Source organism: Haliotis rufescens, unplaced genomic scaffold (assembly GCF_023055435.1).
Source record: "Haliotis rufescens isolate VD_foot unplaced genomic scaffold, xgHalRufe1.0.p SCAF_11, whole genome shotgun sequence".
NCBI lineage: Eukaryota > Metazoa > Mollusca > Gastropoda > Lepetellida > Haliotidae > Haliotis > Haliotis rufescens.
In genome coordinates this window covers 39,731,399-39,746,035 of record NW_025963791.1, presented here as the reverse complement: position 1 = coordinate 39,746,035, position 14,637 = coordinate 39,731,399, and the positions used below count along the sequence as shown (strand labels likewise).

The following is a 14,637-nucleotide window of genomic DNA, read 5'->3' as shown; positions in this document are numbered from 1 at the left end:
TGGTATCACTGATAACATCTTGTAAAACATGGAGAATATCACTCGAGTGAAAAAGTTACTTCACTAAGTTTAGTAATAAATTAAAAATGAAATAACATATGTCTTTACTCGTAAAATAACATTGTTATGTCATCGATTGAACTAGAAGTTGGTATAAAATGTCGACTTTGCTTTTTCTTTAAGATAGAAAAACACTTTCTTCATTAAAATATAAACTATGAAATGTTATGTCATGAAAGTACGCGATAGATATTAACGCAAGGGACTTCGCGGACTACCATGCTATGATCGACTTCAACACATATATAACCGGCCCGTGAAGATCCGGGGTAGAATATGTCTTCAGCAACCCGTGCTTGCCGTAAAAGGTGATTATGCTTGTCGTAAGAGGCAACTAACGGGATCGGGTGGTCAGGCTCGCTGACTTGGTTGATGCATGTCATCGATCCCAATTGCGTGGATCGATGCTCATATTGTCAATCACTGGATTGTCTGGTCCAGACTCGATTACTAACAGACCGCCGTCATGCAGCTGGAATATTGCTGAGTGCGGCGTCAAACAACAATAACACACAAAACATATAACCGCTAACAGACACACACCAGTCACGTGGTTTGTTGGTAAGCGTAAAACCCTCTCTCGGGTGTAATATTTGAGACTATTAATCTCACACGTGACCTCATCTCACAGAGCCCCCTCAAGTGTTGATATTTTTGGTGCTAGTAAATATTAAATTGAAATAAAATAATTTTATATATCGTCTTTGTGTTGGTGTTTGTATAAATAATTTCATCATGCATAGTATACATATAAGTTAAATAAACATTGGATGTATTTTTCCGACACGGATTCAGCTTTTTCAAAATCGGATCACACGCTAACACACATGTCCGTTTGGATGTCGGGCTGTGTCTTTTGAAACCATGTCATTAAATGAGATTAAATAGTAATAGTGGTGAAATACCATTACCCTTATACATACACGATCACATACAAAATGTACAAATGTTTAGTATCTTGAAAAAGGGGGAGCCGTGAATCGCCTGGTGAGTTTTCACTTTTGAGTGAGTGAGTGAGTTGGGTTTAACGCCGCTTTTAACAGTATTACAGTTATATCACGGCGTGTCAGCTTAAAGTGGGAGGAAAGCCTGAAGTGATGCAGGTCTCAGACGTTTACCACTTCGGGGAAACCCACGAGCACGGGTATGGTGCTGACAAACCTAGAAACATAATCGGGGCGAACCGAGATTCGAACCAACAATCAAAGGTTTCTGGCGTGCCCAAGGGACGCAACTCTGTACAGCGAATCGCGGCGCCTTAGACGACTGGGCCACCCGTGCCCCCAACTTTTGAGGGAGTTGGGTTTAACGCCGCCTTGAACAGTATTTCACTAAAGAAATAAAACAATGTGACCCCCATCATCACGCTGGCCTTCCCTCCTATACTGACCTTACGTGCTGTGATGTAACCCAACTCACACACTCACTGACCGCCTCCGTGGTCTAGCGGACATATCATCTGCCCAGCGAGCAGATGGTCTGTGGTTCGATCCCCGGCCGCGTCATACCAAAATACGTTAAAAGATGGTACTTGTCATCCTGCATTTAGTAGTCGGCTCGGAGTCGTATATATTCTGTCTGAGTGGGGTATCCATGTTAAATTGCGGTATGGTATATCAGTGGGCTAGCACTATAAAACCGGAGTGAGTCCACACATGCGACGAGACGTTAAAGCCCACCTCGCCTCGCCCCACAAGGCCGTGTTCCCCACGGACCTCAATTGGTGAAAGTCGTGTTCTATTTGAGATGAAAAGGGATTGCAATCACTATATAATCTATTCCCCACACTGTACTTCGGATGTAATACATGGCAGACACGACCCGAGTGACTGCTCTGCCTGCCTGATACAAAAATACTGAACATTATATAAAAGTTTAATTGTTCTACAATATACACAACCATATCCACTGACACACTGAAATAATAACATACACTCGAATATACACATGGATTTGACACTTAAAGGTGTACTCCGACATGAATGTATCACAGTCTGTACACAGTAATGTACCAATACATTGAACAATAGGCAAAGTGCCAACATATTGAACAACAGACAATGCGCCAACATATTGAACAATATGCAATGTACCAATATACTGAACAATAGGTAATGTGCCAACATATTGAACAATATATAATAGGCCAACATATTGAACAATAGGCAATGTACCGATATATTGAACAATAGGTAATGTGCCAACATATTGAACAATAGGAAATGTACCGATATATTGTACAATAGGAAATGTGCCAACATATTGAACAATAGGTAATGTGCCAATACATTGAACAATAGGTAATGTGCCAACATATTGAACAATAGGTAATGTACTTATATATTGAACAACAGACAATGCGCCAACATATTGAACAATAGGCAATGTACCGATATTTTGAACAATAGGTAATGTGCCAACATATTGAACAATATATAATAGGCCAACATATTGAACAATAGGCAATGCTCCAACATATTGAACAATAGGCAATGTCCATGTACACTGAACAATATGAAATGCAATGCACCAATGTACTAAAACAAGGCAATGCACCGATATGTACCAATAGTGAACAAAATGGAAAGTAACACTATTACGCTTCTCCATGCATACAAGACATTCAGAAAGCTTGCGAAATATTCCCTCCTCTTCCGAACCAATAGTTTGCCGAGTTGAATCAGGTTGAATCTGCTCATTGGGGTTCCATCGCATGCAGTTTCAATTAAAGATAACAGCTTATGTAGATGTAAATACTGAATTCAAATTAAAGACAATGTACGTACATCTAACAAATGTTGACGACAGGACACAACGCTGCGTTGACAATGTAGAAACCTGTATCTTGATTAACTCAACTCCAGTGAACAAGGTCACGGCGGGGTCACAACATAAATACACGCAAATCACAATGGATGAGTTTATTTCAATAAATAACACATTGATGAAAATGAAAAAAGTAAATGTCCACGGACCAATATGACACGTATCACTCTGAACCCTGAGCATTTTTTGACCAGCGATAGTTTTTAACTTTATGGAGTCCCGCTGGCCTTCTGTCACTTCGAGTCTTAAAGGAGGTGATATATGCCGAACAAAACAAATTAGGGATCATGAATATGTTTGGGTGAAATATTTTACGAAATTGTTCACTACAAAAAATATCCTCCAAATACAGCGTTCAGTATATGTTTTGTGGTAGAGCTTGGCTTGAGATGCAGCTAATGTTGGTGCACATGAGACCTTGTATATCCTAGCTGTTTACACCTGGAAAAAAGGAATTTCAACATATCGTTTCCTGCATTTCCTTGCATTGCATATAGGTGAGGCAGTTTTGATTAAGTGGTCTTGCAGTTGAATCTCATCCACATGGCCCTTTGCGCAAAACTCACGCCAATGTGTACAACATTATTTTATCAAAATATAAGCGACAAAACCATTTCCAAAATCATAAGAAAATCCATTATCCATTTTCAAGTACTCTGTTACATTCTGATTATATTATAAGCAATGTGATTTTGATTATTTGTTTTTTGTTCGATAAATATTTCAGCTATATCTGTAAATAATCGGGTCTGGACCAGACAATCCAGTGATTGACATCATGAACATCGATCTCCGTAATTTTGAATACGATGACATGCATCAACCAAGTCAGCGAGCCGGACCACCCGATCCCGTTAGTCGCCTCTTAAGACAAGCATGGGTTGCTGAAGACCTATTCTACCCCGGATCTTCACAGGTCGAATAAACTTGTGAGCAATTATCAAATGTTGATACTAATGTATAACGATGTTGTAGTAGTAAAGTCTTAAACATGTATGACAAAGAGTTATTAACTATAAATAATATAGCATATGTAACGACGTAAGGCTATATTTAGTGTTACTGAACTGTAACATAACAGCGTTGATCGATGTTCATGATGTCAATCACTTGATTGTCTGGTCCAGACTTGACTACCGCCGTCACATAACTGGATTAATACGGTGTTAAACAACAAAGAATCAGCTGTCATTGTGGAGCCGCTGCCCTCTTTACGAGTAAGTGAGTGAGTGAGTTGGGTTTAACGCCGCTTTTAACAGTATTCCAGTTACATGACGGAGGAAAGCCCGAAGTGATGGTGCTGACAAACCTAGAAACATAATCGGGGTGAACCGGGATACGAACCCACAATCATAGGTTTCTGGCGTGCTCAAGGGACGCAACTCTGCACAGCGAATAGCGGCGCCTTAGATGACGCCACCCGTACCCCATCCCCTTATTTACGAGGAGCATTTACCCACCTGTACACAGGAAAGCTTTAATGGATGGAACGAGGCTGGATAACTGATCGTCACTGGACACGTACAAGGTCTGGTTTGGGCTACTGGCTACACCTGCCATCTCCGAAGGGGACACAGCGTCGCTGAAGCCCACCGTTATGACGTTAATGCCGCTGTCCTTGACAGTCGTAGATGAAGCCAACGTCGCAGCAGGGTCGTCCGTAACGCTGTCAACTATGAAAATAACATGTCTCCCAACTCCCGCTCTCCAATTACCAGATAACAGGGTTTGGAGTTTGAGGAAAGCCTCCGATCCGTTTGTCCCTGCAAACTCTGCCGAAAAGTTGTCAATAGCAGAGTCTAGCAAGGCTTGGCTAGCTTCAAAGTTGGACAACAGTCTCGCGGTATCGCTGAACATAAGAAGAGCGATCCGGATGTCACCTTGGTTGACCAGCGCGTTGACATCCTTGATGAACCGGACGACACCAGGTGAGTACGTAACTCCTGTTCCGTCCTGCTGGGTTCGCTTAAGACTGTCCGAATCGTCCACCATGAGTACTACGTCAGCTGATGCCATGACACAAGGATCTGAAATTTGTAATAGTTTTGATCTGTAAACCATAATAACACAGACACATAAAGCTTGTCTCAACACATCTGATTGTGGGTTCAAACCCTTGGTCCCGCTCCACAGTGTCAGTGAGTATGGTTTTACGCCGCTTTTAGCAATATCCCAGCTTCACACATTGTACCCATGTCGGGAATCGAACCCGGGTCTTCGGCGTGACGAGCGAACGGTTTAACCACTAGGCTACCCGACCGACCGCTTAACACAGTATTCCAGTTATATCACGGCGTGTCAGCCTACTGTGGGAGGAAACTCCGAAGGGATGCAGGTGTCAGACTTTAACCACTTTTGTGAAACCGTCAAGCACCGCTATGGTACTGACAAACCATTGATCATAAACAGGGCGAATCTGGAATTCGAACCCAGGATCAACTGATCCTTACACGACTATTTATAATTTGGAGACATAAACATGAAGAAAACATAGGTTCTGTAGCTATAAAAAGTGGTTTACAGACAGTGGTATACATTTTGAAACGAAACATTTTGAGACTAAATATTTGGATCTATTCGAATAAATGCCTTGACTGGATTTGAAACCACGAATATTCGCGTTTGCTACAACCATACGGTTTTCATTCGACTGCAACAATGAATACTACCTTCACAATAAGAAAATATTCGGTTTGTACATACCTAAAACTATTGCGGCAGAATCAGACAATAAACCGCTTAGTCCTCCATTCATCGCCTCCCCTGCGTCGGTCGTGAAGGCGGTGACGTCAGTCGTGAAGTCGGTGAAGCCAGTCGTGAAGGCGGTGACGTCAGTCGTGAAGTCGGTGACGCCAGTCGTGAAGTCGGTGACGTCGGTCGTGAAGGCAGTGACGTCAGTTGTGACTTCAACGATGCCCGTCACAGCTGGATCCGCAACAGTTGTAGCATCCTCGCCTGCGTCGGTCGTGAAGGCGGTGATGTCAGTTGTGAAGGCAGTGACGTCAGTTGTAAAGGCAGTGACATCAGTCGTGACGTCGGTGACATCAGTCGTGACGTCGGTGACGTCAGTCGTGAAGGCAGTGACATCAGTTGTGACTTCAACGATGCCCGTCACAGCTGGATCCGCAACAGTCGTAGCACCCTCGCCTGAGTCGGTCGTGAAGGCAGTGACGTCAGTGGTGAAGTCGGTGACGTCAGTGGTGAAGTCGGTGACGTCAGTGGTGAAGTCGGTGACGTCAGTCGTGAAGGCAGTAGCGTCAGTTGTGAAAGCAGTGACATCAGTTGTGACTTCAACGATGCCCGTCACAGCCGGATCCGCAACAGTCGTAGCATCCTCGCCTGCGTCGGTCGTGAAGGCAGTGACGTCAGTGGTGAAGGCGGTGACGTCAGTCGTGAAGTCGGTGACGTCAGTGGTGAAGTCGGTGACGTCAGTCGTGAAGGCAGTGACGTCAGTTGTGAAGGCAGTGACATCAGTTGTGACTTCAACGATGCCCGTCACAGCTGGATCCGCAACAGTCGTAGCATCCTCGCCTGCGTCGGTCGTGAAGGCAGTGACGTCAGTGGTGAAGGCAGTGACATCAGTCGTGAAGTCGGTGACGTCAGTCGTGACGTCGGTGACGTCAGTCGTGAAGGCAGTGACGTCAGTTGTGAAAGCAGTGACATCAGTTGTGACTTCAACGATGCCCGTCACAGCTGGATCCGCAACAGTCGTAGCATCCTCGCCTGCGTTGGTCGTGAAGGCAGTGACGTCAGTCGTGAAGGCGGTGACATCAGTCGTGAAGTCGGTGACGTCAGTCGTGAAATCTGTGACGTCAGTCGTGAAGTCTGTGACGTCAGTCGTGAAGGCAGTGACATCAGTTGTGACTTCAACGATGCCCGTCACTGCTGGATCCGCAACAGTCGTAGCATCCTCGCCTGCGTCGGTCGTGAAGGCGGTGACGTCAGTCGTGAAGGCGGTGACGTCAGTGGTGAAGTCGGTGACGTCAGTAGTGAAGTCGGTGACGTCAGTCGTGACGTCGGTGACGTCAGTCGTGAAGGCAGTTACATCAGTTGTGACTTCAACGATGCCCGTCACAGCTGGATCCGCAACAGTCGTAGCATCCTCGCCTGCGTCGGTCGTGAAGTCGGTGACGTCAGTCGTGAAGGCGGTGACATCAGTCGTGAAGTCGGTGACGTCAGTCGTGAAGTCGGTGACGTCAGTCGTGACGTCGGTGACGTCAGTCGTGAAGGCAGTGACGTCAGTTGTGACTTCAACGATGCCCGTCACAGCTGGATCCGCAACAGTCGTAGCATCCTCGCCTGCGTCGGTCGTGAAGTCGGTGACGTCAGTCGTGAAGGCGGTGACATCAGTCGTGAAGGCGGTGACATCAGTGAAGTCGGTGACGTCAGTCGTGAAGGCAGTGACGTCAGTTGTGAAGGCAGTGACGTCAGTTGTGAAAGCAGTGACATCAGTTGTGACTTCAACGATGCCCGTCACAGCTGGATCCGCAACAGTCGTAGCATCCTCGCCTGCGTCGGTCGTGAAGGCGTTGACGTCAGTCGTGAAGGCTGTGACGTCTGTCGTGAAGGCGGGAACGTCAGTTGTGACTTCAACGATGCCCGTCACAACTGGATCCGTAACAGTCGTAACATCCTCGCCTGCGTCGGTTGTGAAGGCGGTGACGTCATTTGGGACTGTCGTTGTATCCACAGAATCTGAAGTCAAGAACGAAGTCACACAATGGGCATAAATACATGCTCGTCTACGCTTGACGACAATGATAAAGTCGACGTAACCTGTCGAAAACTTTCTCTCTCTCACTCACTCCAATCACCCACCCATCCATTCACTCAATGTAATTTAGGTTTAAATCAAAGTTACGTACCTGGACAGAGAGTCGATACTAAACCAGATATTGTATTGACAAGGTCATTTGTATTTGGCGAAACGAAAACGAGACTGCTGTCTGCCGTTATAAGGTTGAGTTCCGGTACAGGAATCTGCCCCATGAAGCTGGCACCGACCATCTTGATTCCGGCAGCACGTGCTGTCGTTGCCTCGGCTATGGTCGTGGTCGGATTGGAAGAAATGGCGTTTGTAACGAGGATCACAACTCTGAAACGTAAACAGTCATGGTGAGAACACAGCGGTCTGTGAACAATAATTATTTATCAAGATAGAACGGAGATATAACACACTAACACTTTCGGTTGGACAATAAACAATACAAAATGATGAACAATTATAAAACCGCATCGGCGTCAAGAATAGTTAGTCAAAGCGTCAAGAATTGTTATAATCCTTGGTCCCAATATGTTTTTGGTACCACTTTGGGGGGGGGGGGGGGGGGCAAAGTGTCACATTAATGTGTTGAACATGATTTTATGATTTTTAGTAGTCTCGATGCATAAACAGATTCCAGTGGAGGTCAAATCAAAGCAGTGATGACAAACATTTGAATGGATAACTAAAATGATGGCACCAGGTGTTCGGAAAAGGGACAGCGTGTCCTGCTTACCGATAGCAACCCCGCCACTCACAATTTTCTTTTAAAAAAGTAAGTGTTTGTTGCCTAACGCCTCACCCAACACTACTCCTGCCGTACGTAGAATGCATGTATATAATCGGGTATGAACCAGACAATCCAGTCATGAGTATCATGAGCAGTGACCAAGGCAGTTGTGGTACAACGCCATGTTGTACAATACCCAATGCGGTTAGCAAGGGTAAATGCTTACTTCTGAGCTTGGGGTCTCGCGGCTGTGAACTGTGCGGTGACGTTCTGTATTCCCAAGAAGGTGTTGAGCCCCTGCCACTGAGGGCTGATGCTGCTGATGGCGGTTTGTAACGCCGCGAGGTTGTCGCTAAAGGTGATGAGTTGTCGAACTGTGTTGCTGACCTGTGTGATGCCGACCCGGGTGGCCCCGAGACTGACTGTATTGATGAATGTCGTGAGGAAGGACTGGATACCAGAAGGGAAGACAACGCTGGACCCTTCTATGGCTTTCGTAGCCTCGGAGTCGTCAAGAAGGATGATTATGTCGTTCTGGGAACAACCTGGGACAAAGAAAAACTTGAAATGATTACCGATATACAACGATAGGTTATATAACGGATCCCTCAATAATACTAAAACACCAACCCAACTGCATTATTTTGTCATTTCTTGATTTCAAAATGTAGGCAGCAGTCATTCTTTCCTTTTTCTTAGTTGTTGACAGATTTTAAATATAGGAAGGAAAGGACCGCTTCATTCAAAGTATCAACCCAAGCAGGATATATTTTTTTGTCTTTAAAACTCAAACGACCAAATTCTAATTATTATATATTTGTATCTTTATAAGACCATCTACTCCTTTATTTCGAAAGGAAATATACGTAACCAAGAAATATAAAAGATCTTAATTTCATATGCTGGCAGAGCTGAATTCACACTGGTCTCAACAGACAATAATTTGTATTAAAACTGAACATTTTTCAAGACTAATATCACGAACACATACCACGTGAAGCACCATCTGGGGTTAGCACAGCATTGGTTCAGGGTACAGTGAGTGAGTGAGTATGGTTTTATGGCGCTTTTAGCAATATTCCAGCAACATCACGGCGGGGGACACCAGATATTAGCTTCACACATTGTACCCATGTCAGGAATCGAACCCGGATCTTCGGCGTGATGAGCGAACGCTTTAACCACTAGGCTACCTGACCGCCCCGATTCAGGGTACAGAGTACAACTTATACATGTACTTGAAATGTCTGTGTTTAACATTGTAACGGTACAGCTGTATAATTTCATGAATTCATGGCACTTTTTATGGGTAGCAGCTTCTTGTATTCTTTGAACGACGTTTCAGAGCTACGTCTCGCTGGTTCATCAGGTAAAGCTGTATTATTTTACACATGAACGTTTTCGCATCTGCTGTACCGAATACCATTGCAGTGACAGTGAATAAACAGACTACATACCTGCTGGCGTCGGTTGTGAGGCGGCTATTGCTGAAATAACAATAACAAGTCTATTTAACTATCAGAGTTACGACAATCGTAGGTACGATCGATTTTTGAAACGAGGCCCACGTCTTGAATTGCCAGTTTTTCATCATTGTCCTTAAGTTGAGATCAAGAAAATCAAGTCTATGTTCAACTACGGGAGCTACGACAAGGTATTGAGCCAACATGTTGTGGAGAGAACACTTGGTGATTTTAGTCATCTCAGTTATCGGTACATAGGAAAAGTCCAATCTAGGCATGTTGTTGAACTGTCACTATTCGATTGTCGCAGATGCCAGCCAATCAAAACCCCTGCACCGTTGAAAGTGCTGCTGCACGGGCAACACGTGCAGCTCTATGACACTTTTGTTAATGCACTGGGTGCGTTTTTCTGACTAATCGTTTGCATGTCCTTGTTGTGATCATTTTGATCCGGGCAATTTGTCACTGACACTATAACACATTAAACCTCTTCATTTTGCACCTCTTGGTCCGCTAATTTTGCTTTTTGAAGAGTATATATAAGGCAGCATTTGTTGGGGCAGCGAGCTAGATTCTCCTATGACAATCGTTGTTCACATATGGACGACTAGACAGAACCTTGAATTGATATAAAAAATAATGATATAACAGTAACAATAAATAAAAAGAATGGATAAGAATATACTTACAAGTACAGACAGCTGTGTTTATAGATGCAAAGATAGTACTTAAGTCTGAAGCTGAAGGGGAAACGAAAACGAGGCTAGTGTTCCCTGTAATGGCATTAAGTTCCGGTACGGGGACGTCTCCCAAAAAACTGACACCAAATATTTCTATTCCAGCTGCTCGTGCGGTAGATGCCTCGGCGATTGTCAGTGTTGGGTTTGAGGAAACACCATTGGTCACGATGACGAGAATCCTGAAACGCAGAATGAATTGCGCTTTAACAAAATACACATCACGCACAAAACTTTATCCTGCCATCACATACAAAATGTCACACTTCCATAGAAACACGACACACAGTACAGCCAAATTAGAAGTGGACGCACAACAACGTTGTAACCGAAATACCATGTGAATTGAGTGTTGGAACACTGTTTTGGACCCCAAAGGTCAGGGGGTCGCGCCCCATCTGAAGCACTATGAAATCATGAAATTACCAATTGTGTCACGATACATATCAAATGAAAGCTCTCTTCAGAAGCTCTCCAAAAATGTATAATTTGCCATATATAACCAAACAAAGCATTGAATGTATTTAATTAAATGAATAAAATAAAGCAGAAAAATTAATTAAACTTAACAGAACATTAACTTTTCAATATTTAGAAGTTGAATTTATAAAAAAAGCTCAACACAAAAATACAAGAAGAAAAGATCACTGCAGAGTACTGAATTTTATCGAGGCACTATACATATACAAATTACTTGAAACTAAATTGGACGTTGTTTTTCGTTTACTAATAAAATAAAGGTAAAGCATATTTGAATTTAATTGTGAGAGAGTAAATTTAAATCTACCATAACACAAAACCGTTTCTTATGAATATCATTACAAAATCTAAATATTGCTCTTTATCAAATGTAGAAATTGCTAACCTTAGACTATTCATGGTAATTGTTTTATGTTTTTCCTCAATGTGTACATATATGTGAGATATTGGCATTAAATATTTTTGGGAAAAAAGACATTGAAAAATGGGGGGTGGGGGCTGGTGTGGTGTGGCCTAGTGGTGACAGTGTTCGCCCGTGTGGGCTGAATGCCTGGTTCGATACACCTCATGGGTATGATGTGTGAAGCCCATCTCAAGTGTCCCCGCCGTGATATTGCTGGGATATTACTAAAAGTGACACAAAATTATACCCACTCACACATTAAACCATAATGCATGTCATCGTATCCCAATTGCGTGGATCGATGTTCATGACATCAGTCTCTGGATTGCCTGGTCCAGACTCGATTATGTACAGACCGCCGTCATATAGCCGGAATATTGCAGAGTGCGGCGTAAAACAACAAACAAACAAACAAACAAACAAACATTGAACCATAAGAATAATTAAGAGCAAATCTGAATCCAAGAAACGCACACATACTGTGATACTGTGTAACTGAGTGAAAACTACATTGACGGAATGTTTTAAATGACATACTTGGGTACTCCTGCTCGGGCATCAGTAAACTGACTGACAACATTCTGTATACCCGTGAATGTGTTCAGGGATTGCCACTGAGGGGTGATGCCGTTGATGGCGGCCTGTAACGCGGCAAGGTTGTCGCTGAAGACGATCTGTCGTCGAGCAGAGCTGCTGATGAGGGTTATGCCGACGCGGACGTTGCCGAGACTGACCGTACTGACCACCTGTTGCAGGAAGGTGGCTATCCCAGACGCGTACACTACGCTTGACCCTTCCAGTAACTTGGTAGCCTCGGAATCGTCCACAAGGAAAATGATGTCACCTTGGCCAGAACATTCTAAGGACAGAGAGATGGAAAATTAGTTTGTTTGTTTTGTTGTATAACGCCACACTCAGCAATATTCAAGCTATGTGCGGCGGTCTGTAGATATTCGAGTCTTGAACAGACAGTAATTTACATTATGAGCATCGATCTACACATTTGGGATACGATAACATACATCAACCAAGTCAGCGAGCCTGACCACCCGATCCCGTTAGTCGCATGTTAGGACAAGTAAGGGTTGCTGAAGAACAGTTCTAACCCGGGTTTTGAAAATTAGTTGAAACTAACCTCTCAATACAGTCACCATTTAGGCAACTGTGAGTGAGTGAGTGACTGAGTGAGTGAGTGAGTGAGTGCATTTCGGATACGTTACGTATTGCCATTGTTTTGGAGGAAAGCCCCCAAGTGATGCAGGTCTTAGACATTTACCGGACCTTGATGGACCTATTAGCACGCGCTTGGTACTGACAAACCAGATATCATAATCTGAGATTCAAACCTGCGACGAGCAGATCCTGGCACAACAAAGGGACAGCAAACTGTGCCACCTTGTTCCACAGGGCTTCTTTCGTCCCTCATCACATGAAGAAGGCTTGTATAAAGGTACGAGGCCGTACATCCACAGCTATATCGTACCATATAATCTCAGGAATTAAGTATCAGTTGCCCTTCCGTAAAAGCATTATACGTCATAGCAGACTAAAAGTGCCTAGTCTCAGAAAAATGACGCACCGTTGGCCCACGCCATACCCGTCCACGACACCGTCACAAGCAGAAGGCATATCACGTGACACCATCTCCTAGTGCCTGCTGTGGATGTTTCCATGGTGACTGCACAGCTGAAACATGACATGATTCCATAAGTTAACGTTTTTGGCCATGGACGCCAGGTGTCCCATTCATTCATTCAGTGCTCAAAGATCAAATTCACATTGGGAATATTTCCTAGTCTTGTCGGCATCTCGCTTTTTACCAAGCGTGTGAGAAGTGGGGTAGCCTAATGGTTAAAGCGTTCGCTCGTCACGCCGAAGACCCGGGTTCGATTCCCGACATGGGTACAACGTGTAAAGCCCATTTCTGGTGTCCCCCGCAGTGATGTTGCTTGAATATTGCTAAAAGCGGCGTAAACCAATACTCATTCACCAAGCGTGTAACACATCGTACCAGTACTAGACCCTTCCCTCCAGGCTACAGCCTCGTTCTCTTTGTGCCTCAACTGGAGCAGTTTGTACTCGAAATAATCTATATTTAACCAATAGCAATTTGGTAATGAACTTATTTAGATAGTTTATACAAAAGAATCAACACAACAAACAAAGCAAGCAGAAGTGTGAACGTAAAGGGAATGTCACAAGTATGACGTCACTTCCGGCAAGGTATTCACTGGGGAGCAAATTACGATTATTTAACTTCCATGGCCAGGGAGATACAGCCAAATGGAGATGGTGGATTTGTTGCATAATGCTATTCCTTACTGAATAATGCTATTCTTCTAGGATATTGCTATTCTTCACTGATTTTGGTAGATATCATCAAGTGCACTCATGGTGCCACTATTGTTGTAGTCAGAAATATATACAGTAAGATAAGTGTGGTGGTGTGAGAAGGTCAAGTACAGTGTTTTACAGATTACAGACATAGGAGTATTGGCTATTGACGAAAACTTCAAAACGTAACGCCAAGTATTTGAACATTTTATATTTACATTTTTACATATTAGTTTCGAACATATATACCACTTAAAGGAGGTAACAAAAACACACGATTCTTTCATATGCCATGACAGATTAACTATAGTAATATGAATGAAGCGGGTGTTCCTTAACTTCTTTTGAGAAGCATATTTCATGGACGTCAGTCTTGAACTTACTCCTCTCACAACACAATGGTCGCGCTAAGGGATCAAAGGATCTCCGACAGGGCACAGTAAATACCTTCAATGCATTCACTTCGTTTGTAAAGCAAGTGTAACATGTCACAGGATTGATATAGCCACTGTCATTTATACATAGGCATCCTCACATATTTGGGTTAAAACAAGGGAGTCACCTTTTCACGAACAACTGGTGACATTACTTTTTGATACTGATTCATAAACACATGCTTATGATATAGTCGGAATCGTACAGTAGACTCTGCTTTTTCAAATATTTCTTATGAATATGGAACGAGTTGTGTCGCTTTTATTTAAATACTGACACATTTAAAACCAGAGTGTCTCAAATGTCCCACGTCAGATGAAGCGCACTCTGTTATCCGTAAAATAAAATAATTGACAACTGTTGTGTATAAAACAAGCCCAGTTGTGCTTTTTTAAATTCCTGGTTGG

The 14,637-nt window shown here is 43.5% G+C and overlaps 1 protein-coding gene across 1 annotated transcript in view; it reads right to left on the bottom strand.

Annotated features, from left to right (window-relative positions):
* Nucleotides 1-3,136: 3,136 nt before the first annotated feature.
* The window catches only part of LOC124125601 (autotransporter adhesin SadA-like), a 28,162-nt gene continuing 16,661 nt past the window's right edge, over nt 3,137-14,637 (bottom strand). The window contains exons 2-10 of the mRNA XM_046488933.2: nt 13,041-13,147; nt 11,999-12,320; nt 10,531-10,760; nt 9,836-9,865; nt 8,605-8,923; nt 7,752-7,981; nt 5,590-7,581; nt 4,347-4,913; nt 3,137-3,327 (exon numbers count right to left, since the gene is read on the bottom strand). Of these exons, the coding sequence (XP_046344889.2) occupies nt 3,314-3,327; nt 4,347-4,913; nt 5,590-7,581; nt 7,752-7,981; nt 8,605-8,923; nt 9,836-9,865; nt 10,531-10,760; nt 11,999-12,320; nt 13,041-13,134 (3,798 nt within the window). The 5' untranslated portion in view covers nt 13,135-13,147 and the 3' untranslated portion in view covers nt 3,137-3,313. The remainder of the gene's footprint in view (nt 3,328-4,346; nt 4,914-5,589; nt 7,582-7,751; nt 7,982-8,604; nt 8,924-9,835; nt 9,866-10,530; nt 10,761-11,998; nt 12,321-13,040; nt 13,148-14,637) is intronic.